This window comes from Carlito syrichta, unplaced genomic scaffold, assembly GCF_000164805.1.
Source record: "Carlito syrichta isolate Samal-C Ts95f unplaced genomic scaffold, Tarsius_syrichta-2.0.1 Scaffold303895, whole genome shotgun sequence".
Taxonomy (NCBI): Eukaryota; Metazoa; Chordata; class Mammalia; order Primates; family Tarsiidae; genus Carlito; species Carlito syrichta.
In genome coordinates this window covers 272,770-297,187 of record NW_007247991.1, presented here as the reverse complement: position 1 = coordinate 297,187, position 24,418 = coordinate 272,770, and the positions used below count along the sequence as shown (strand labels likewise).

The 24,418-nt window shown below is 53.7% G+C and overlaps 1 protein-coding gene across 1 annotated transcript in view; it reads left to right on the top strand.

Moving 5' to 3' along the window:
- Window positions 1-24,418, top strand: part of COL5A1 (collagen type V alpha 1 chain) — a 196,482-nt gene that overhangs the window by 111,617 nt on the left and 60,447 nt on the right. The window contains exons 22-32 of the mRNA XM_021712966.1: window positions 245-298; window positions 2,555-2,599; window positions 4,560-4,613; window positions 5,591-5,635; window positions 6,586-6,639; window positions 6,893-6,937; window positions 8,349-8,402; window positions 14,076-14,120; window positions 15,227-15,280; window positions 20,647-20,691; window positions 23,276-23,329. Of these exons, the coding sequence (XP_021568641.1) occupies window positions 245-298; window positions 2,555-2,599; window positions 4,560-4,613; window positions 5,591-5,635; window positions 6,586-6,639; window positions 6,893-6,937; window positions 8,349-8,402; window positions 14,076-14,120; window positions 15,227-15,280; window positions 20,647-20,691; window positions 23,276-23,329 (549 nt within the window). The remainder of the gene's footprint in view (window positions 1-244; window positions 299-2,554; window positions 2,600-4,559; window positions 4,614-5,590; window positions 5,636-6,585; window positions 6,640-6,892; window positions 6,938-8,348; window positions 8,403-14,075; window positions 14,121-15,226; window positions 15,281-20,646; window positions 20,692-23,275; window positions 23,330-24,418) is intronic.

Sequence of the window (24,418 nt, the reverse complement as noted above, 5' to 3'; positions counted from 1 at the left end):
CCGCCCAATCCTGTTGGGTGCTTAGTCCAACAACCCTCCTGTCTCCTGGCCTCCAGGGAGACCCAGGCAAGAGTCTCAACGGCATCAGCCCAGCTTTCAGCACCCAGGACCCCCCAAAGAATCTCTTCCCACACCAGAAGGGTCCTGCAAGGGCTTGGGATTCTTGGGGGCAAACACAGCAGGGCTGGACGTTCCCTGAGTGACCTGCTTGGAGGTGGCTAACGTTGGCATGTTCACTTCCTAGGGTGATCCTGGTCCTTCCGGCCCGCCAGGACCTCCAGGAGAGGATGGAGAAAGGGTATGTATCCTGTCGTCCCCTGGTGGCACCTTTCTGCCCTGTGCCTCAGTGGGCTGGAACAGGAAATCCAAGGAGAAAGGCCATGGCAGCGGCGTTGGCCTGCTGGGATCGGGTGGGCTGGGAGGAAGATGAGAACCCTGGGTGGGCACAGCAATCCGGCGCTGGTTGTAAGAATGTACCTTTTCTCAATGGTTCTTACCAGCGGGCAGATCTCAGGGCAGGCTGTCACGGGGGTCCTCTTATTGCAGGAGATAGGTTCCCTACCCCACTGGGGGGAAAGATGCCCGGCGTTTTATGAGTCCAGGGTCTCTGGGCGATGAGTCGGACAGGGCATGCAGGGGGGTGGAGTGCAGGGATGGGGGAGCAGAGCAGGACGGGTAGGAAGGAACTCAGGGCCTGGAAGTGGCGAGGGGCACGTGACCGTGACCATGAGGATGAAGCGCGGGGGACAGAGTGCAGTGAGGAGGAGCTGATCTCGAGCACAGGCACATGGGCAGGGTCTAGCTTCCCAGAGGGGGGTGTGCACCCAGAGCCCTTGGTGTCTGTCACACGCATCTTCTCGGGGCCGAAGGTGGGGCATGAACTCTGGACCATGGCCCACGTGACTGGGCATGGAGACATGCATGGCTGTGGATTTTCAAACTCCTCCCTCCCTGCACCGCTGTCCCTCGGACAGTTTCTCCAAGTGTGAGGAGGCCTTCAGGGAAAAGGCCTGAGCAGCCCTGGAAGTGAGGAGGGGGAGCAGGCTCCAGGGGTGTTGCTCTCTCACCAGCTTTCAGGCTGATGCTATAAAGGCAGCTCCTCCTGTCTGGGCCTCAACACAGGCTGCTGTAAGATGAGGAAGGAGGCAGGGGTCCTTCTGCATGTCTGTGCTTCTTGATTCGGAGGAAATGCCTGTGCGTGTGTGCATGTACATGAACAGGGTTTCTGCGTGTACCAGTGTGCATGCATGCAGGCATGACTGTGTGTACATGTGTGTGTGTGCAGAGGGAGTGTGTGTTTGCACGTGTGTGTGTGCATATACATGCACAAAGTGTGTGTTCCTGTGTGCATGCATGCAGGCATGGTTGTGTGTGCATGTGTGTGCATAGGGTGTGTATGTGTGTGTGCACATGAGTGTGCATATAAATGCACAAGGTATCTGTATACCTATGTGCATGCACGTAGGCATGGCTGTGTGTACATGTGTGCATATACATGCACAAGGTATCTATGTGTGCCTGTGTGCATGCATGCAGGCAAGGCTGTGTATGGATGTGTGTGCACAGGGTGTATGTGTGTGTTTACACAGGGTGTATGTGTGTGCACAGGGTGTGTGTGTTTACACATGTATGTGTGTATATACATGCACATTATGCCTGTGTGTACCTGTGTGCATGCATGCAGGCATGGCTGTGTGTGCACCGGGTTTTTATGTGTGTGTGCATAGGATATGTGTGTTACAAATGAGTGTGTGCATATACATGCACAAGGTATCTACATGTGCCTGTGTGCACACATGCAGGCATAGTTGTGTATATATGTGGGCAGGGTATATAATGTGTATGTGCACAGGGTGTATTGTGTGGACATGTGTGTGCATGTACATGCACAGGGGGTCTTGTGTGTACCTGTGTTCACGCATGCAGGCATGGCTGTGTGTGCCTGTATGTGCACAGGGTGTGTGTGTTTACACATGCATGTGTGCATGTACAAGCATAAGATGTCTGCGTGTATGTATGTGTGCGTGTGTGCATGTGTGTGGGCAGGCTGTGTGTGAGCATGCATGCTGCATGTGTGGGAAGGTGGGAGGTACCTTGACCAGGAGCCCTGGGGGTAAGCCAGTGGGATAAGGCAAGCATTTCTGCCAGAGCTAGAGGGAGAGACTTTCCTGGCTCTGGGCCCCAGGCCGTTAGGACCCTGGCAGAGATGTTTGGTTCCCTCGAGGGTGGCCTGGGGGATCTCGTGGGTCTCCCCGATGCCTCTACCCCAGTGTCCGCCATTCACATGGGCCACGGATGCTTGAAGTAGACGATCTTCCCACCCAGCTTCCCCTGGAACCCGGGCTTGTGAGCTCCTGAGGGGGCGTGCCAGAGCCTCTAGCCTCACCTGTCTCCTGCAGTGCCCGTGTGCATACCTAGCAGCTCCCAGGAGTGAGGACCTTTCAGGCTTTTCCAGAGGCTGCTGGGACTGGTAAATCTGGTATATGCTGAAGCAGCCCCTGGAGTGCGGGCTTTATAGCCTTGACCCTAAAATCCTGCCTTTCTTCTGCTCCAGGGTGACGATGGAGAAGTTGGGCCCAGGGGGCTGCCTGGAGAACCTGTAAGTCGACCCCAGTTGGGTCATGGGTGATCATTGTGAGGAGGGCTCCGTAAGAAGACGGCCCCTGGAGCAGGGTCTGGGGTCAGCTAGGAGCGCAGATTAGAGGGGCCCACCCCACCTGAGGACAGACATCTGGGCATTTCCCAGGGAAAGGAGAGAGGGAGCACTTGAGTGGCTGGCCTGGTACCTTTAAGGAGGACATCTGAGCCTCTTGCAGGGGGAAGCTCAGCTCTGAGGGTAGTGGTGGGCATCTAGGGGTGTCACAGTGGGCATCCAGGGGCAGCGTGGCAGGCGTCCAGAGGTGTCATGGCGGCATCCAGGGATGTCACAGTGGGTACCAAGGGTCATCACTGTGGACATCCAGGGGCATCGTGGTGGACATCCATCATGGTGAGTGCCCAGGGACAGCACAGTGGGCATCCAGAGACAGCATGGTGGCCATCTTGTGGCTCACTGTGGATGTCCAGGGATATCATGGTGGGCATCCCTCATGAGGGGTGTCCAGAGGCAGCACTGTGGCCGTCCTGGGGCATTACAGTCCCCCAGGGGTGTCAGCAGGCATCCAGGGTCAGCATGGTGGTCAGCCCACAGCATCACAGTGGGCATCCAGGGGCAGTCACAGGCCTGAATCAGCCAACCCTGTGTCAGGTCCCATGGCTGCCCTTCCAGCCGTGGATGCCCCCAGCTGACCCTGCACCAGGTCCGATGGCTGCCCCTCCAGGCGTGGACGCCCCTAACCCGACCTTGTGTCAGGTCCGATGGCTGCCCCGCCAGCCATGGATGCCCCCAACCATGTGCCTCTGCTCTGGGCTCTGGAAAGCTGTCCTTCTTATTCTGCCTTACATTTAGGCTCAAAGCACATTTTCTCAATGATGGGGTATTCATTACTTTTCACTTATTGTGGCTTTAAAACATCTCTCTTTTTGTTACCGAAGGCAGCACGGCGTATGCATCTGGCAATGCTAATTGATGAGAAATATTGCAAAGGCCACGCGGAGAGGGGCAGGGGGCCGGCGTTTGCAGATTCATTTGGGACTAAATTATACCCTAGATGTCTGATTAGCCACTCAGGAGAATTCATCAACACCGCTCTCTCCTGAACACATGTTGAAGCAATACCTTCTGGGTTATTAGCTTCTAAAAAACATTTATGGGACTAGGTATTAAAATAACGAAGGAAACATTTAACAGGTGATGAACATGGGAAGGATTTCTCTCCTGCTGAATCTGAAATTAAGGGCACTTGAAGTCCATGTCTCTTGTGAAAGGCTTGATAATCTCCCACATGCAGGGTGGGCGTGCATGGTCCAGGCAGATTTGACTCTTGAATACCATCCCAGGGCTGTGTCCCCCCACCCCCCACCACACATGCCCCTCACTGCCAGGGGAGGGAGTGATAGCTCTTGGCCAGTGTGGCCGTCCCGAAAAAGATCTGAGCTCCACCCCTCATCTCCGTGCGTTTAGCCATGAGGTTCCCATCAGAGACCTAGTTTCTCCTGACTCTCCACCCTCGGGCTCTCTGATATCAGAAGCACAGTTGAATGTTACCGCGGAGAGGAATCCAAGAGGGAGCCAGTAACAAGCCTTGGACAAAGGCGCTCCATTTGGTGGAATATAATTGTGTGGCATTTCTCCAGGGGAGCTTTGTGCCTGTCTGCCTGCCTTGAGCACCTGTCAAAGGCGCCGGCCGGCTTGAAAGCCCCCCTTTCCCTGTGGGTGTCCCTGGTGCACCATCTGAGGCCCCATCAACCCAGGTTCCCTGCCTGGTTTCCGCACTGAGGTGGGACAGAGTGAGGAGCTGAAGTGGGGTGGGAGGGAGTCTCGGTCACGCTCCCGGGGGATGTGGAGACCGGTGTCCCCAGCCAAGGCTCTGGGTGGTGTTGGAGCCGAGTGGGGCTTGGGGACAGGGAGGAAAGTCGGGATTTCTAGCTGAGCTTAAACCTTTGCTTTCCTCTTGCAGGGACCACGTGGTCTGCTTGGGCCAAAGGGGCCCCCAGGCCCTCCAGGACCTCCCGTAAGTTCTGTCACCTCTCTGCATGTCTGTCCCCATCACAGTCCTCGAGAGTTCACTGCCCAGCTAGTTAGTGGCTCCCTCGGGCACTGGGGCAGCAAACCTGTACTGACCACTCTGCACACCTGCAGCTGGTGTGAGGTGTGGGTGTCTTTAATGCTCACATGCAAAAGAAGCGGCCCTGGCTGATGTGAGCTTGCAGGTGAAAGCCCGAGGCTAGCTGGTTTTACAGCTCTTCCCTTCCATGCTGGCTGCATTCCTTTCTAGTACATTGTAGGTGCTTTTGGTTATAAACAGTAGCCCAAACTGCCATGTTTCCACCCTGTTTGAAAGAACTTCCAGCCTGGCGTGGTGGCTTACACCTCTGATCCCCACGCTTTGGGAGGCTGAGGCGGGAGGATCACTTGAGCCCAGGGGTTCAAGACAAGCCTGGGCAACATAGCGAGACCTTGTCTCTACAAAAAAATTAAAAAATTAGCAAGGAGTGGCAGCGCATGCCTGTAGTCACAGCAACTCAGGAGACTGAGGCAGAAGGATTGCCAGAGCCCAGGAGGTAGAGGCTGCAGTGAGCTGTGATCCTGCCACTGCGCTCCAGCCTGGGTGACAGTGAGGTCCCAACTTAAAAAAAAAAAAAAGATCTTCCAGTAGCTTCTGTGAAAGTTCTGGAAGGAGGCTGAAGCCCTTGGTTCCAGTGGCTCTCTGTCCTGGTGGGCAGACCTGCTTTTCTAGAACCCGGAACCTGCCCCGTAGAATGCCGGGGTCTGGTTGCTTGCTTAACCCTTAGCTGAGGGTTTCTGGGCTGGCGAGTGGACCCTCTGGGGAAGAGATTTAAGATCAAGAAGTTCCCCTTCCCCAAATATTGTGCTGGAGTCCGTACATTGTGGGACAGGAATCTGAGCTGTGTTGAGCGTGCTCTTCCTTTGGGCATTGTCGAGTCTTCCACACTCAGTATCTGATTTTCTTGTTAAAATCTCATGTAGGGTGTGACGGGTATGGATGGCCAACCGGGCCCGAAAGGAAATGTGGTAAGTCCCGGATCCTGTGGCCTGGCTTCAGGACGCTTTCCCCTGGGGACACTTCCTGTTGGCTGGGGAGGTCTGTTGCTACCCATGTCCATTGGAATGTGACGGGCGTGGGGAGGTGCAGAACCCCACGTGGTACCCGCCCTCCGGGGGCTACACCATTCATGCCAACAGTTTGGAGTTGGTATTTATTCTGTCCAAAACCAAAGGGGGTCAGTGTGGGTGTGCAGAGAACAGACTTCCTGGCTGTGCCCCCAGAGCTGAGGATAAACATGTCACATGAAAGACACCACTAGCCGGGCTCGGTGGCTCAGCCTGTAATCCTGTGCCTTTGGGAGGCTGAGGTGAGTGGATTGCCTGAGCCCACAGGTTCGAGACCCACCTGAGCAGTGAAACCTCATCTCTACAATAAATCAAAAAATCAGCTGGGTGTGGTAGCGCATGCCTGTAATTCTGGCTACTTGGAAGGCTGAGGCGGAAGGATCGCTGGAGCCTAGCAGGTCGAGGCTACGGTGGCCGGGAGCAGCCACTGCACTCCAGTCTGGGTGACAGAGTGAGACTCCAACTCAAAAAAAAAACAAAAAAGAGAAAGACACCACTAAGGGACCCGTGTCCTGGGCACCTGTGTCTATTTCAAGAACACCGGGAGACTTTAGCTTGATGGGATGATGTGAGAGTTCTCTGCCAGATGCAGTATTTCTGTCAGTTTCTCTCACCTGCTCCCTCCTGAATGGATGTCAGGCTATTTGCATAAACGAGTTAGTGTTCACATATTGGGGTCACATCAGATCTGGAGGTGCCAAGTCCTGGCACTACTTTCTGCGCCAGGATTTGCTTCCCTAGGGGCAGTTTGAAAGGATGTCAAGATTGAGGGGAGGGAAAGTTGACATCCCTGGGAAAGGGGGTACAGTTCTCAGAACCCCCTTCAACACCTTTGTTTTTATTTCCTGTAGGGTCCCCAGGGGGAGCCTGGCCCCCCAGGACAGCAGGGTAACCCAGGCGCCCAGGTAAGTGAGCCCTGGAGGGTGGCCCATGGGTATTGGGCCATGAGGGGTACACATCTCCAGCCCAGAGCCCTGGAGTGGGCAGCAGGGGATTCTACCCTCAAGGTTTCAGCCCCTCGCCTTGCCTGGAGGGAGACAAAGACCCGGGTGGGTGCCTGGATGAGGGAGGTGGCCAGTGGGAGGACTGGGGGATGGCAGGGAGGGGTTCCAAGTCAATCAAGTGCCTCACTTTCCTTCCCGGCTCTTTCCATCCCAGGGTCTTCCAGGCCCCCAGGGAGCCATCGGTCCTCCAGGAGAAAAGGTAGGTGGGCCTGGGCTGGGTCTTGGGGGCCACTGGCCATCTGCAGGTACATTTCCAGCTGAAGCCTGGGAGGGCCACTGGCATCACCAGCTCACCATGTGTCCCTTGGTGTCCCCAGAGGCGCCGAGGCTGAGAACACTAGGAACTGAGTGACAAACAGGAAAGGGTCTTGGATCTTTGCCAATCACTGATTCATTCATTCATTCGTTCCTTCCTTCATTCATTGTCTAGCACTAGGAACCGAGCAGCAAGCAGGAGGCAGATATTTGCCAATCCTTGATTCATCAATTCATTCGTTCATTCATTCTCTAGCATCTATAAGGGTGGCTGAATTTAGCAAGATAAAATATGCAGGATACCCAATTAAATTTGAATGATTTACCATTAATCTGAAATTCGTATTTAACCAGGCATCTTGTTGGGTTGTGGTATCTTGTTTTGGTTTAGTTTCATTTGGCTTTGCTAAATTTGGCACCCCTGAACCTATCTCTAGCACCTACAGTGCCCCAAGTCCTGAGGGAGAACGGGGTGCACTTGCCCTTCTAGAACTTGTGGCTTAATCAGGCCTGGATTGTTCAATCAAGCCACCTTGGTTGGAATCAGCACAAAAAAACATCTAAGAGCTGGACTCGGTGGCTCATGCCAATAATCCCAGCACCTTGGGAGGCCAAGGCGGGAGGACTGCTTGAGTCCAGGAATTCAAGACTAGCCTGGGCAACATAGCAAGACCTTGTCTCTACAAAAGAAAGAAAGAAAGAAAGAAAGCATGGTGGTACATGTCTGTAGTCCCAGCTTCTTGGGAGGCTGAGGTGGAAGGGTCACCTGAGCCCAGAAGGTCGAGGCTGCGGTGAGCCGTGATCATGCCACTGCACTCCAGCCTGGGTGATGGAGTGAGACTCCAACTCAAAAAAAAAAGAAAACAACAACAATAGAAAACACACACACACACATACCTCCAATTGGAGTGCAGGAGAATCCCTTGGAGGACTTTTGAAACACAGGGGCGGGGCCGCTAGGCCTAGAGGTCTGGCAGCCACTACTTAAGGGGCACCCAAGACTGTGGTTCCCCCACTGGGCACTCTGCAGGACCCAGGGGTGTTTGTGGGTTTGGCCAGGGGGGACCTGAGAAAGGCATAGCTGTGAGGGGCAGAGGAGGCTGGAAGATCCTCCCAGGCCTGCGGGAAGGCTCCTGGGGCACCCTGCATCCGCGTGGGTGACTGTGAGAGACGAGGGGCTGAGGTTACTCAACAGGATGATTCTGGCAGCATGAGTGCCTCTGACCACGCTCCCCAGCAGATGTTCTTTGGGCAGAAATGTTGGACATTTCTTGGGGTATATAGAGAGCTTGGACAAGCCTAGGGATGCCATGGGCCTGAGGGCATCTCCTCACAGAGTCTCTGGTTTGTTCTAGGGCCCCTTGGGTAAACCAGGCCTCCCAGGTATGCCCGGTGCCGACGGACCTCCGGTGAGTACCACTGCCCACCTCCCCTCTCCACGGGCCCCCTGTCACCACCCCCTGGGATGGGGTCCGTGAACCCAGGCTCCTGGGGACATCAGATGTCACTCACTCCTTTCTGGCTTGTTACTAAAGACCTATTTGGTCTCAAGCTTGATTGCTCCATAATTATTGGGTCTTGGGCACCCTTTCCGTGTGTTTAAATCAAAGGGTGCTGATTGCACGAGTGGGAATGAAGTTGTTATGAGCCTGTGCTATTAATGACTGAATGCAGCCTTGCACTCTAAAGGATAAGGAGGGCCAGGCCGGGCTCCCGGCCATTGCGTGCATCCCAGGCTGGGAAGTGGAGGGGCAGGGCACGCGGTGTGTATTTTTAGTGTTCACGCACCGGGAAGGGAGGGAGGGGAACAGACGTGCTTTTTGCAATGTGTGAGCGCACAGCTGTGCAGCCAAATTAGATTCTGCCTGGAAATAGCGAGTTAGTGACAAATCCAATCTGTGGCCAAGCTGTGCAGGGGGGTGGTGTGGGGACGTGAAATCCGCTCAGAATGCATGTGTTTTGTGTGTGTGTGTGTGTGCACTCACACACACGTGCGTGTACACGAGTGTGACTGTATGGGCACCCACCACCTCTCTGGAAGTTGCCCCTGGCTTTTTTGGTTTGGGATGATTCAACTGATGTTGAGAGAGATAGAGCCTATTTCAGAAAACAAGATTAGCTCGATTAATTATTTAAGACACAGTGTATTTTACGGCTTTAATAACACCATTAAAATCCAAACAAGAAAGTTAAATATGTCGACAATTAATTGGTGGCTGCTTACTCTGCAACGTCCCTGTGTTTGAGAATCATTTGGTCGAATGAATCACAAATCACAAATTGCCCCTTCTGGCCCGGAACAAGCACACCGTGATCATTTCCGCCTGCGCGTGGACAGCTTTGGGGACCTGCGGTGTCCCGGCCACGTGGGAGTTTGCCCACTAAGTGATTAATCTTTTCCAGTGGGTAATGTGTGCCTTCATTTGCTTTTACATTTAATTGCATCTTCTAATTATAAAAATAACACGTCTTGTTATAGAAGATTAAGAAAATAAATAGAATGGTGACAAAGTGAAATCTGCCCCTGATCTCATCCCTGTGGGTAAAGCCACTGATAACAGGTTAATGTATTTCTCTCCAGTTTTCTTTTTTTTTTCTGTTTCTGCACTGCAATATGAGATGTCTGTGATGCATTAAAGGCAGTGCAAGCCGTGGATGGCCAGACCCAGAGCCCGGTGGGGAGGAGGGTGCCTGGGCGTGGGGTGGGCTGACGAGACCTTTCTCTCTGGGTCCTCGGCTGACTTGACGGAGTCTGCCCTGGAGTCCACCTCCCCACACTGAAGCCTCCAAAGAATTAGGGTTGCTGAAGTGTTCCCAGCTTTCTTTTCTATTCTGGGGTGGGGGTTAAGACACCCCTTGCCTTGAAGCCAAGAGGCTCAGAGACTCTTATTTCTCTCTCCCACTTAAACTTTACAAGGGGATAGTGTGCTGGACCCCATTTGAGTCTGACTGAGCAGGCTCTCACAGGAGGCGCTTTGAACAAAAGGAAAAAACATCAGGGCTGGGTGAAGTGGCTCATGCCTGTAATTCTAACTCTAGCACTTTGGGAGGCCGAGGCAGGAGGATCGCTTGAGTCGAGGAGTTTGAGACCTAGCCTCTACAAAAAAAATAAGATAAAATAATAGCTGGGCATGATGGTGTGTGCCTGTAGTCCCAGCTACTTGGGAGGCTGAGATGGAAGGATCACCTGAGTCCAGGAGGTCGAGGCTGCTGTGAGCCTTGATCATGCCAGTTACATTCCAGCCTGGGCGACAGAGTAAAACCCTGACTCAAAAACAACTACAACAACAACAAAATCAGTTGGCCCAAAGACATAGATCCAGTTTTCTTATGGGAATTTAAATTTTTAAAAATGGAAAAACCTTTTTTTTTTTAGGAGGAGTCTCACTCTGTTGCCCAGGCTGGAAGACAGTGGCACCTTCACAGCCACCTCAGCCTCCACCTGCTGGGCTCAGGCAAAACTTTTGCCTCAGCCTTCCAAGTAGCTGGAACTACAGGTGCATTTCACCAAGCCCGGCTAATCTTTTGATTTATTATAGAGTCAAGGTCTCGCCACGTTGCCCAGGCTGGCCTCGAACCCCCGGGCTCAGGCAGTCCTCTCGCCTCCACCTCCCAAAGTGCTGGGATTACAGGCATGAGCCACCACACCTGGCTGAAAACAAATATTCTTTAAAAAATTCTTCTTTATAACAGTGGCATATTGTGGATAAACCTTAACGAGAGAGTCTATTGTTTTCTTTCTTGTTTGGGTTTTGAAGAAATTCAGATTGATTTAAAACCCATCAAGAAGTGTGAGGTATTTCAAAGCAGACTCAATGCACTGAAATGTATTGTTAAATACTGAAATGTGTTGTTAAATAATTCCTGATAGCACACAACAGGGAAATGGTTAAATGAATTATGGTCACTGGAATATTATGGGGCCAGTAAAAATTGAATTCCAGTGAATATTCAATGACATGAGAAAATGTTCACAATAATATTAAATTAAAACTATATTATACCATGCTGCTTTTGCATGGATATATGCAGAGAAAATAGATTAGAAGGACTATATCACACAATTAGCCGTAGTTGCTCTGAGTGGTGAGGTTATGAAGGATTTTAATTTCTTTTTCCTCTTGCCTAATTGTCTACAATGAACATATATTACTTTTTTAATCAGAAAAATATCAAATACAAATAATTTCAGCTGTATTATTTTTCCATTATAAAATTAGGGCTCATTTTAGAATCCTGGAAATGGCAAACAAGTCTAAAGAAAAAGGAAAACAGCCTAGCCTTTTGTGGCAGAAAAATCAATCACACTTATTTTGTTATATTTCCTTTTTTGCCTTTTTCTGTTCAAATATTTTATAGAAGCAGGCCTGGTACAGTGGTTCATGCCTATAATCCCAGCACTTTGAGAGGCTGAGGTGGGAAGATCACTTGAGCCCAGGAGTTCGAGACCGGCCTGGGCAACATAGCAAAACCTCATCTTTACAAAAAATACAAAAATTAGCCAGGCATGATACCACGTACCTGTCGTCCCAGCTACTCAGGAGGCTGAGGTGGAAGGATTGCCTGATTATGCCATTGTACTCCGACCTGGTCAACAGAGTGAGAACCTGACTCAAAAAAGTATATATATGTATTTTTTAAGTAAGCAAGTTTTGTGCTTCCCCCTATCTGGTCACTCTCTTTCTATAACTACAACTTAGACTATCCCCAAAGAGATGTGGCCTCAGTAGGAAGCTAGCCTTAATCACAGTAGAAGTTGCAGCTCCTCTTTGGTGCGGGTGTATTCCTGTCTCCAATCTATAACTGAGGAAATGATCGTGTGGACAGGTCGGTGGGCTTCTCTGAGTGACTGGGGCATGGGGTCTGCCCCCACTGCATGTCACTGTGGAGCTCGGCACTTGGTCACCCCCAGATGCCACCTCACAAGTCCCTTAACAGAAAAGTGGGCCAGACACAGTGACTCAGGCCTGTAATCCCAGCACTTTGGGAAGCTGAGGCGGGAGGATCGCTTGAGGCCAGGAGTTTGACACCAGCCTGGGCAACATAGTGAGATATCGTCTCTACAAAAAATACAAAAATTAGCTGGGCGTGGTGGTACGTGCCTGTCATCCCAGCTATTTGGGAGACTGAGGTGGGAGGATCACTGAAGCCAAGGAGCTCCAGGCTGCCTTGAGCTGTGATTGTGCCACTGTACTCCAGCCTCGACGACAGAGCCAGACTCTGTCTGTGAAAAAGAAAGCGCGGGCGGGAGGGAACAAGGGAGGGAGGAAGAGAGGGAGGGAGGGAAGGAAGTCTGCAGTTGGTGGAAACTATAGTCAAGGTCTACCTAGAACCCCCCCGGCCCCTTGAGGCAGGACACCTCTCTTTGGCACCGTTTGGGTCCAGCCGGCCACCATGGGGTGCTGGCACCCTGAACCTCACTTCAGGAAGGCCAGATGGTGGCTGTGAGTTCCTTCCAAGTGGAGTAGCAGGCGTGCCTGAATTCCCTCAAAGGCTCCCCCTGCCCCAAGATCCCACAAAGGGAACTTTTGCAACTCCTAACTTGCTTTACCATCGTGATAGGCTATTTGCAAAGGCACCAAATCCAATGGTACAGCTGATAAGATTGTAAAATCCGCACACAAGTCATTTATCAGAGAGAGGAGGCTTGGGTCTCCTAAATGCTGCCGTCTAGACAGGTCTTTGGGGCACTCAAGGTAAACAGCATCTAGCCCACCCTCTCATTTTATTTGCTTGTTTGTGTGTTTATTTGTTTAGAGTCGGGGTCTCACTCTGTTACCCAGGCCGGAGTGCAGTGGCAGGATCATGGCTCACTGCAGCCTCGACCTACTGGGCCCAGGCAATCCTCCTGCCTCAGGCTCCTAAGTAGCTGAGACTACAGGCGAAGGCCACCATGCCCAGCTAATCTTTTTATTTTTTTATAGAGACGGCATCTTGCTATGTTGCCCAGGCAGGTCTGGAACTCCTGGGTTCAAGCGATCCTCCCGCCTCAGCCTCCCAAAGTGCTGGAATGACAGGTGTGAGCCACTGCACCCAGCCTGTCCTCTCATTTTAGACATGATGGTGTAGACACCCAGCGAGGGCAAATGACTTCCCCGAGGTCACACAGCAGGTCGAGTTCATCCAGGAGTAGAGTCAGACCCCTCCCTACCAGAATCCTCACTACACCACTCGGCCTCTTTCTTGGAGTCCTTGTTGGTTGAACTGTATTTCTACTGGGTGAACATCGATCTTTCTGCTTTTACCGTATACCTTTGGCTCACTGTGAGATCAAAGGAGTTAAACCAATGCCTGCCCGGGTTAGAAAATCAGAGAAACTGGTGATGTCCTGAGTGGAACTGGTCTAGGTCCAGTAGATAGGGTGGTAACCGAGAGATGCTAGCTTTTCCTGGGGCCTCAGCCGGGGACCTGTAACATGGGGTGCAAGGCGTCTTGGCTCAGCAGTGTTCTCAGTCCCCAAGTCCACGTGGAGCCCCAGGGGTGTGGCTTGAGGCACCCATGTGAATACCTGGGGACATGCTGGGACTCCCACCAAGTGATGAGCCTCACCCTTCGCCCCCACACCAGCCTCGCCTTTCTTCTGCCTCCCCCAGTGACGGGAGGTCCCCAGGTGTGCAGAGATGCCTGGAGCCTAGTCTGGCTGGGTTCATTATCCTGCAGGTTCATGGCCAAGTGACCTTGAGCAGGGTCCTCTTGCCCCGTCCCTATTCATGCATTCCCCATGGTGGCTCTGCCCTGGAGGTGGGGCTAACTCTGACTGGGTCAGGTGCCAGCATGCGTGTTCCTCGTACCTGGGGCTGCAGTGTGTTTGCCTCTGTCAACACTGACCATCTCCAGGGCCCTGGCAAGGGGCCAGGCTGGGCTTATTGTTCTGTTTTGTGGATGAAGCAGCTGAGGTTTGGGGGGTAGGTGCCTCGCTCAGGACCCGGCGCCTGGGAATGGCCACCCGTCCGGCCATCTTTAGCCTCCAGTGCTTTCGTTTTCCTGAAGGGGGGCACCTTCCATGATCATGGATGCTGCAGAGGGTGGGAGAGCCAACTGGGGTGGCATCTGACTAACCAAGGCATCCTCTTTTGTGACAGGGGCACCCTGGCAAAGAAGGACCTCCAGGAGAAAAAGGAGGTCAGGTAGGTACTCACCACTCCCCTCCCTACCTCAGCACCCCAGGCAGGGTGGGCTTTGGGGCTCTGGGTTCAGCCTGTGCTTGGGGATGCCCCTGCTTGGAAAGGAATGAACTAGAAACACTTCAGTCCTTCCCCAGGTGTCTCTGCCAGGGGGACTCTGCCTGGGCGGGGGTAGCAGGGACCTTTTGCTTCAAGAAGCGGAGACCTCCCATCCCAGCCAGTGGGTGCTCCATCTGGGTCCACGTGACCCCACCCCACACTCCAGGCCGCCCATGACCCAGGTCAGGTGCAGGCAGCACTGCAGCCGCTCAGCCTTGACCTTGACTCTGCAAAAATTGGACGACCGTTCGGTTATGGGGAGAGTCTCGCTGGCACAAATGAGGAAAGCTTGCAGGGCCATGCAGATGTTAGGGGTGGTGGGCTCTCCCTGGACACCTGTGTCCCAGCGCTATGAGCTGGCCACAGTTGCTCCTGTCTGTGGCAACTACTGGGCTCCCTGGGTCCTGTGCCAGGACATCCTCTGGTGCCCTTTCTCTACACCCCTATTTATGGCAAAGCAACAGAGGCCAGAGGCCCCTCTGTGGGAAGAACACACAGATGGGAAAGAGTGGCCTCGTGGGGTGCTGTTGTTGCCATTGTCTCTTTTGGGTGGTTTATGGCAGGGCCTGGGAGGACACCCAAGCCCCTGATAGATCCCTTCCATGATGGCATCACCATTTTCTTGGCCTGACCGACCGGCAAGGCCCTTGGCTATGGAAGGCCACCTCTTCTCAGCAACCAGTCCTCGTCCCCTTCTCCCAGCCGGAAGTTGTTCTTGCTTTATCCCGAGGTCTCTGGGCTGGGGGTGTGTTTCTTTAAGGACAAGTCTGTCCATCCAGAGCACCAGAGATGGCCTGTCACCATCTTGGGCGCCATTGCCTGAGACTACCTTTTGCCTTTGCCCTTGATGAGGGTCACGTGCAGGTATCCCTGGTGTCCCCCATGGGAGCCTTTTCTGTTCTGCTCACAGCAGCAGGGAATGTGCCAGAAGGAATCAGGAGTTAACTGGTATTAACCAGATGTTAACCCCACCTAACATGGAGCTCATGGTCTTTTCTCTTTGGTTCTAGGGTCCTCCTGGCCCTCAGGGTCCGATTGGCTACCCAGGTCCTCGTGGAGTCAAGGTGAGAGGGTCTTGCAGTTCTGGGTCTTCCTAGATGGCAGGGCCGAGGCCGCGGGGTATGACTTGGCTGGTTTTAGGGAACTCCTGTGTGGTTAAATGTCCCCCCAGCCCAAACATATGGACGCCAGGTCCTGGGACAGCGGGCCTGAGTTGGGGAGGGTGTGACCTGCTGGAGTCAGGAAGAGCTGATTTGAAGCAGGAGACAGTATCCAGTTGGCCTGTGACAAAGCCAGTGGCACGCTGGTGACATCTGTCAGGACAGGACACGTTCGGTCGCCTCGGGCCTCTTTATTACTGTAAGTTGTCAGACTTCTGTTACTCTCCTCGTGGACAGCAGAGCTCGGCCAAGGTCAAGAGCTCAGCCTCATTCCTGGGGAAGCTTGGGGACATGTCTTCTGAGCCATTTTTACAAAGAGTGAAGGAGAGAATTTGTCCCCATCCATAGCATCTGGGTGGGCCAACGCAGTTGCAAGGCAAAGCTGTGGGGCATGTTCATTTGTCCCCAGTCGGTTTTCTGTTGCAGAGGCTTCAGGAACCTTGTTATGCAAGGTGGGCTTCACAGTAATATCCTAATCGTGGGTTCTCTCTGTCACACCACAGTTAACTGTGTTTGCTTTGAACTGTGTATTTCCATCTCCAATGGTGCTACTCTCTGGACATACCGGCACATTTAGATGCAGAGGGGTGTACCTCTAGGAACCCAAGGAGCCAAGCTCTGTTTTTTTCTCCAAGAACAGTGACATTGCAGTGTCTTAAAGGCCAATGGTAGGCCAGGAGTGGTGGCTCACGCCTGAAATCTGAGTACTTTGGGAGGCCGAGGTGGGAGGATCACGTGAGGCCAGGAGTTTGAGCGATATAGCGAGGCTTCGTTTCTACACACACAAAGAATTAGCTGGTCATGGTGGTGAGCACCTGTAATTCCAACTACTTGGGAGGCTAAGGCAGGAGGATCGCCTGAGCCCAGGAGGTTGAGGATGCAGTGAGCCGTGATTGTGCCATTGCACTCCTGCCTGGGCAACAGAGTGAAACCCTGTCTCTAAAAAAGAAAAAAAGGCTGATGGTGATTGTTTCCTTCAAAATGATTTTAACTTGGCATGAAGGAACATATATAGCTGTTAAAACAACTACTTTAGCTGAAAGGATTTGGATAGATGTGTAGATAAGCTCTCTTGTCCCTCATCCACATAGTTTGAAGTGCTTTTTATTTTTCAAGCATTGTTATCCATCAGAAGTGTGTGACTGCCCTGAACCTTGGGAGATGGAGAACCCAAGCCTTCAGTTTTCAGTGACTTGCCCTAAATTACACTAAAATCGAGGCTGTAAGGAGGACCTTCACCAAATTCCAAGTGAAGTGTCCCATCCCCGGCCCCAACGTTCATTTCCCAGGAGCAAGGATGTTCCAAGTTCAAGAGCCCCCGAAGAGAGACCTCCCAGGGCAGGGAGCCTTAGGTGGGTCAGGTTTCTCACTAAAGCACGCTTTTACCAGCACGACGCCTAGTGCCTCTTCTCTAAAGGGTGATAATTGAGCAGAAATGCTGATTATGTGAGTTCCACGCATGTTTATTTTACAAATTCCTGTCACATAGCAGAGACTGGTGCCAGATCCCCATACATGGATAATTGCATAATGCAGCTTCTGTGAGCTAAAAAAGGTGTTTGCTTTAAAATGTTTATGGAGAATGCTCTTATCTTGTCTATCTGATTAAAATTCCTTCATAACATGAGCAATCCAGTTAGACTTGGAAGCAGAGGGTGGAAGTAAAACCAAGATGTAAAACACCTTCCATTGGGGAAATAGACTTTCAGACTCCCGTGGATTTGAAAATGTACGTGGCACCAGCCTCCCAGCGAGCCTCTACCCTAGAGGCAGTGATGGCGGCCATGGGTGGGTGTGCTGGCCAGGCTGCTGCTGTGGAAGCACGGGTGATCCCTGGTAAAGGAGGTCTAGTAATTTTCCACCAAAGCCCTTCTTCCTGAGACAGGGTTCTTTCTGTCTACTCAGACAGCTGTGACGAAATACCATGAACCACAGTGGCTTTAAACAACACAAAATGATTTCTCACAGTTCTGGAGGTTGGGAAATCCAAGATCAAGGCATTCGTAGATCCGGTGTCTGTCTGAGGGCTGCTCTCTGGTTCCTCGATGGTGCCTTCTAGCTGTGTCCTCCCTTGGCAGAAGTGGAGACAGGCACCCTCAGTCCTCTTTTGAAGGCACTCATGCCATTGACCAGGTATCCACCCTCATGACTGCATGGTCTCCCAAAGGCCCCGCCTCCTAGTGGCTACAGTCCATGACCTCATCACCTCCCAAAGACCTCGCTTCCTGGTGGTTCCACCCCATGACCTCATCCCCTCTCAAAGGCCCCGCCTCTGAATAGCTCCACCCTCATGACCTCGTCACTGCCCACAGCCCGCCTCCGAATGCCATGCCTTGGAAGGTCACAGATGGTTCAGACCACAGCGGGTTGCCTTTGTGTTCCTTGGATCTCACTGACCTTTAACCTTCCTCTGGACGTCCCATGACCTGGCCTTTCTGAAAGGGTATCTATTTTGGCTTGACCTTCAGCAAAATCAAACCCACCCCTCCTTTTGCCCATAGCTGCTGGGTGAGTTTTCAGAAGGTCGCAGCTAGGAATTCACACCCGGGCCTTGGGCAAAACCCTGCCCCTCTGGGCTGTCTCCCCAGCTGTTCTGTGACCCCCACGTTTTTTCCCTCAAGGGCGGCCCACCAGTGGTGTGATGCATGCCCTAGTCCGGGGCTGTTCTCAACTGGGGCTGATTCTTGCTTGACTGGACAGTGCTCCTGTCATTGAATGGGCAGAAGCCAGGAAGGCCACCAGGCACCCTACAACGTGTGCGGCAGCCCCCACAACAAGGAGTGGCCTGGCTCCAAATGTCAATAGCTCTGCAGTTGAGCCCCTCTGATTGGTCCCATTCCTCTGATGTGGGTCGTGAAAGGGTAGAACTTTAGGCTTGAGCTATATCTTAGGGTTGCTGTGGTCTTACCTTCTTGTTTTCAGCAGGTCATGGGCAGGGGCAGGATGGACAGTGCCCCCTAGCCCACCCAGCACCAGGCAGGAGAGAGCTGGTGCCAGATCCTCCCACCCCTGGCCTGTGCCAAGGAGTTTAGCAGGAGATGCCACCACACAAACACAGTCTTGCAGGACTCACACCAGGGAGAGGGAGTTGGAGCCAGACGGGCCTTGTATTTAGGGCCCAACGTCACTGAGCCGGTTAAACCCTGCAGCCTCGTGTGGGTTGAATTCTGTTTGCATTCTCAGCCACACCTGCGATTTTCATAGGCGCTCCCGGGGAAAGAAGTGGAATCTCAAATTGCCATTCTATTTAACACATATGGAGAGAATTCAAAATTGCCCTAAAAAGGAATTCAAAATTGCCTCATCTTCTAAAACGCCCTCCTTGGTGGGGTCCTGGTGCAAATGCTTTTGCACCCACATTCTGCGGGGATGCCTTGAGATGGCAGGTGGGCTCTGGTTACTCCCCAAGCAGCCCCACCTGTTTCCTTTTGGGTATGGGGGAGCTCCAAGCGAGAACCACTTTGGAAAAAGGCATCCTGCTAGAAAACAAAAACAAAAAGCTCTTGGGGACCGCCAGCCTGGAGGCAGCTGGATTAACTGAGTCTCCTCACTTTTGTGGATTCTTTGGGCCCACAGACATTAAGTGCCTACTGTGTGCAGGAACTGTGCCCAGGGGCAGGCCTGTGCCTTCAGCTGGCCCTTGGGCTGACTCGCAGCTGACCTGGGCCATGTTCTCCACACCCGGCCCCCAACCTGAGCTCTGAGTTTGTGTGCTGGCCTCCCTTCATTTTGAATCCAGTGCCCCATCACAGGCTGGGGTGGAAGCAGGTGTGGGGGAAGCTGTGCTGCCATCCCTGCTGCTGGGCTTGGTGTCCATCAATCCTGGCTCGCATACCCAGCATCGGGCTGAAGGAGTGGGAGCTGCTCTGAGCCCACCCCGCCCTCCGAGGCTGGGGAGCCAGATGTCACAGCCCCCTCTGATAGCGGTCACACGCCATAACCATCTCCATGAGTGGTGATGGAGTGCAAGTGTAGACAGCTGAGCACTCTCGTGTCCCCTGATATTCCAAGCCCTCTGGGGGTCGGGGTGTCAGGGTGCACACACCTCTGGCCTTGTGCAGCTGCAAGCACTTTGTCGCCAGGCGAGGGAACCCAAGGTGCTTCTGCGTCACATTCCCTGCTCCTGTGGGGGAGGTGAGGCCTTGCAGCCCCCCCCCCCCCACCCCCAGCTCTAAGGAGCTCCTCCATCCCTTCCCTCCAGAAATTGCAAAGTCTATGGAAGGTTCTGGCCACCAGAGGGCACTGTGCAGCCCTGGGTCTCTGAGGAGGTGGCCCTGGTGGCAGCCTGAGCTTGAAGATCGGTGGAGAGGTGTCCTGTGGGTGGGTGGCCCCAGGCTGCCCCTGGAGTCAGCTGTCAGTCTCTATATCTAAATGTCACCTCTCGCTCGGAGGGCTCAGGTCGAGAGACATCAACTGCGAGGCTGTGGCTGTGAAACTCATTCCACGGATGTCCCCTCTCCCGGCCACAGAACTGGGCACAGGGGGATGTCAGAAAAGTGGCCCGGAGCCTGCCCTAGAGATTCTTATTTAGCAGGGAGATGAGCTGGTGTGTCCCGAATTGATTACAGCCACGGTAATTGTCCTTATCATCAACTAAAAATATTATGACCTATCATATGCCGGTGGTAATAAAGAGTTAGTCAGAGGGCGTGGAGCTTCCGTGTATTGGCACCGACTGTGTGCCAGACACTGTCCTGCAGGCTTCACTCCCCCCTCACACCCAGCAGCAGTAACACAGCAAGGGTTGCCATCTCTTCTTTTGCCCCAATTAGGAAACTGAGGCACAGGGGCATTTTGGGCATTGTCAGAGTTCACAGAGTGGGGACTGGGACCTAGAGAGTTTGCTCATCCCAGACCCAATGTCCTGCTTCCTCCTCAAATCTCGGAGAGATGAGGAAGCTTCTGGAAGAGGATGCTCTAGGGGCCTTCCAAGGGGGGCATGGGCCCCAGGCAGGGCAGATCCAGCACTCTGGGAGAAAAGGCAGGGACCCACTTGGGTCTTTTGCATAGAGGGGAGGAGTCGGGGGAGGTCAGCCCAGGAATCAGGGACCCTCAAGGTGAGGACAGGAGCCTTTCGTGGCCGCAGAGGTCTCTTCCTCCTGCGACTGGGGCACATGGAAGGGAGCGCATCTGGGGGCAGGTGGCTGGGCTCCTCTGTCCTCTGCGGGGAGCTCGAACTGTGTCAATGTCTAAAGCTTGGACCTGCTTCTGTGAGAGCTCAGTGGATGCTCAGATGTGTGCCCACTCACTTTCTTTTCCTGCCTGCACAGGGGGCAGACGGCATCCGAGGTCTGAAAGGCACAAAGGGCGAGAAGGTGAGTGTGTTCCCACAGCTGGGGGCCCCTGGCCCTGGCCTGAGCTGGATTCCAGCCGGGTGGGCTCCTTCCACGATGTGCTTCCATGAAACCAGCAAGGTCGGAGGCGGCCTCTGAATATTTGGGGGAGGTGATACCATTCTGCAGGGAAGCATGTTTGTTTGCAAAAGGGAAAGCCGTAAATGGAGTTGAGGAAGACCTGGGCTACTGTGGGGTGTGTCTTCCTGGCAGGGATGAGTGGGTCTGGGGTTTGTGCCTCTGCCCAAGGAGAAGGCCCTGGCCCCGGCCCCAGTGGCAACGCACAGACAGCCCTCCACTCACCTGCAGGGGCCAGCAGATACCTCTCATCCCCACTCACCACTCCCCTGGCAGGCCACCCCCTGAAGCAGCCGGCAGAACATCCATTTAGCAGTTAGGTATCCTTCCCAGGACAGCTCCTTGTGGTGCAGAGATCCACACTCGTGCACAGAACCAGCAGGGTGGCAGAGGGGTAGGCCCGGGGCGCCATACCTCATGGGCTGCACATGGCCTTGAGGGCAGAGAGTGACTGGCACCCCCAGGACCACCAGCCACACCTGGCACGGCCCGCCTGGCTCTGCCTGATGCAACATGAATTAGCGTGCAGCCACAGCTGGGGAGACTGTGTTGCTGGCCATCTGAGGGGGTGCATGTCAGACCTCAGTGGATCATTCTGGTTAATAAAAAACCAAACGACCCCACCATGCACACTTGCCAGAGTTGGGATGTTGGATGTCCCTGTGGCCTAAACCACGTGGCACTGCATGGCCGGCCACCTTCTTCTTTCCATGTTGGTGGAGGGAAGCCCAGAGCCAAATTTGCAATCCTCAGTCCTGGCACAGACTTTGACCTTAGCAAGAAGGCATCGCTCTGCAACCCGCTCCCCACTGTGGCCCCACATTCCGTGTTGGGTCTTCCCTGCCCTTCTGAGTAGCTATGGGATACACGTTTTCCATAAGGTGCTCCAGGCAGACCACAGGGCTTCCCAGCACTGCAGGGCTGGAGTGTGGGGTCTGTTCGTGCTGGGGTATTGCATATGCCACGATCTCATGTGGCACCATGGAAGACATTGCTTGAATCCTTGGCAGTCTGAAGGCCATTCTCCAGATGGTTCGCAACTGGACCGGAGTGACGCTGCAGTTGCGGTGGTGTCGTGACGGCCGAGCACCCTCGTCCCCAGACCCTGTTCTCAGTGGGCTACCCCTGTGGGAGGACCAGCTGGCAGGCCCGTGCTGCATCAGCTCCTTCCAGAACCCCTGTTCAACATCCTACACCAAGACAGAACTCCAAGCCCGCATTCCAGGAGATCTGAGCAATTCGGTCAGCCCCAGGGTGCTGCTGTCTACATGGAGCCCGATGGGGTTTTCGGACAAGCACCTCCTTAGGGAACAGATGGACCGGCAGGGCTATTTGTAGCCCCCGCCCCCTGTCCCAGAATTCTCATTCTGTTGGTCCCTGGGTGGCTGCCTTACCAAGGGACCTTCTGTCCTTTTGAAGGTGGCTTCACAGAGTCCCCGCTTATCTTGCCACCTTCGTCCCTAGCCAGAGACAGGGCTGCTTGAGATTATATTGATTGGGTTGTGCGGAGGACGTCTTCTCGCCAGGAGACTCACTGCGCTGTCCCATGGGAGGAACCGAACTGCCTTTGTGGGCTTTCTGCGTTCTTTGTGACTGCTGCTGATAAATTGCCAGACGTCATGAACATGGTGCACGAGGACCTTGGGGGCCTTTGCTGACCGGACGGGACCAGATTCTCATGTCACAAAAAGCTGTCTCCCTCCCATGCGGGTTTCCAGCAGGGTTTTAAGTGTTTACGACCTGGCTGAGGCCCCAGATCCTGTCCTTCCTCTCTTCCTCGATAGAGATGTTACCTCTAAAGAAAGACGGGGGGAGGCCTCAGCCAAGGTCCCTGTCCCCGGGAGCCAGCCATGCCCTATGTGGAAGGATCTGAGGGGTTTCATTCTGTAGTTTCCCAGATGGAAAAAGTCCAGACCCGGGGCTTCAGTGGACAGCAGGTCACTGGCCTTTGACAGCCTCACTTGTGCAAATCCTCAGATCCACAGAAGACGCTGACATGTGCAGCTTGCTGCTAAACTCAGCCTGTTACCCCCTAGAGGGTTTCTGGCAATGCCCGGCCCCTTCAGACAGCGCATTCCTGTTATTTGCAACACCAGCGAGCATAGCCTGGTTTCGTTGGGGGAGAGGGGCATGTCCATGCAGCTCCCCTTCCTCAAATGTCACCCTGTTCATCCGTTATGGTCTACACTGCCGAGAGGACATGACAGAGCCGCTCTGAGCAGTGATGCCCGGAACTGGGGCATGTAGGCTCTCTCACACCTGACCGTGCAGAACATTCAGATTCAAACCCAGCCCACCTGGTGCTCAGGGCTTCCAGGTGTCGAGCATGAACTAGCGGGAACTGCAGAGTGCGATTCACAAGGGACAGGCCCCCAAGCCCGCCCTGTCAGGGACCTGGTCTGAGTGTGTTGTTACAAGGAGCAGGGAAGCAGATGCTGGGAGTGGGTTCTTCTGTCTGGCCTGAGGCATTCTCTTGTCCCTCATTCAGGGTGAAGACGGCTTTCCTGGCTTTAAAGGAGACATGGGCATCAAGGGCGATCGGGTGAGTATCTTGGGTTTGGGATTCGGGCCAGGGAAGGCGAGTGGGCATGGGGCCCTCCACGAGGGGCCGGGGGCAATGGAGGCCCCAGGAAAGCTTCTCTGCAGAGATTCAGGGTGGTCCGGATCCCAGTGTCTGGCTCTCTCCAGCCCCTCACCATCACCTCCTTCACCTACCCCTTGGGACCAGGGGTGACTTGTGGCCACCCAGTTCCCCTCCCTGGTGGCCTGCCCAGGTGGGTTAGTGGAGACTTGGGTTTCTTCTGGCTGGTACTGCGGGTCACAGAGAGGTTCCTCTGACTCAAGAATGACACAGAGAAAGAGAAGAGAGAGGAACGGGGGCATGGAAATGAGTGACCTAGGCTGACCCAGGAGCCCGGCAGCATGGCCACTGCAGGGCAGCACCGTGACAAGGGACTGGGGCCCCTGCTGAGTTCACAGAGCACCTTGGTCCCCAAACAACTTTTCAGGGGTTCTTCAGGACCCCCACATAGTCCTGGGGACTGTGATCTCATGTTGTTAGCAGGAGAAGCCACAACAAATGGGGGTTTCACTCTGTCGCGCTGGAGCGCAGTGACACGATCATGGCTCACTACAGCCTCCACCTCCCGGGCTCAGGCCATCCTCCTCCCTCAGCCTCCAAAGAAGCTGGAACAACAGGCACACCACCACATCTGGCTAATTTTTTCTTTTGGTAGAGACAGGGTCTTGCAACTTTGCCCAGGCTGGTCTGGAACTCCTGGGCTCAAGTAATTGTCCCACCTCGGCCTCCCAAAGTGCTAGGATGACAGGCATGAACCACTGTGCCTGGCCTCCGGCTTGGTTTTCTTTTTTTCTTTGAGTCTGACTGTCACTCTGTCACCCAGTGCAGTGGCACGCTTACTGCCACCACAGCCTCCACCTGCTGGGCTCTTGCAATCCTTCCGCCTCAGCCTTCCAAGTAGCCAGGACTACAGGCACACGCTACCACGCCCGGCTATTATTTTGATTTGTTGTAGAGAAGAGGTCTCACCAAATTACCTGGGCTGGTTTCAAACTCCTGAACTCAGGCAATCCTCTTGCCTCGGCCTCCGGCTTGGTTTTTTTTTTTTTT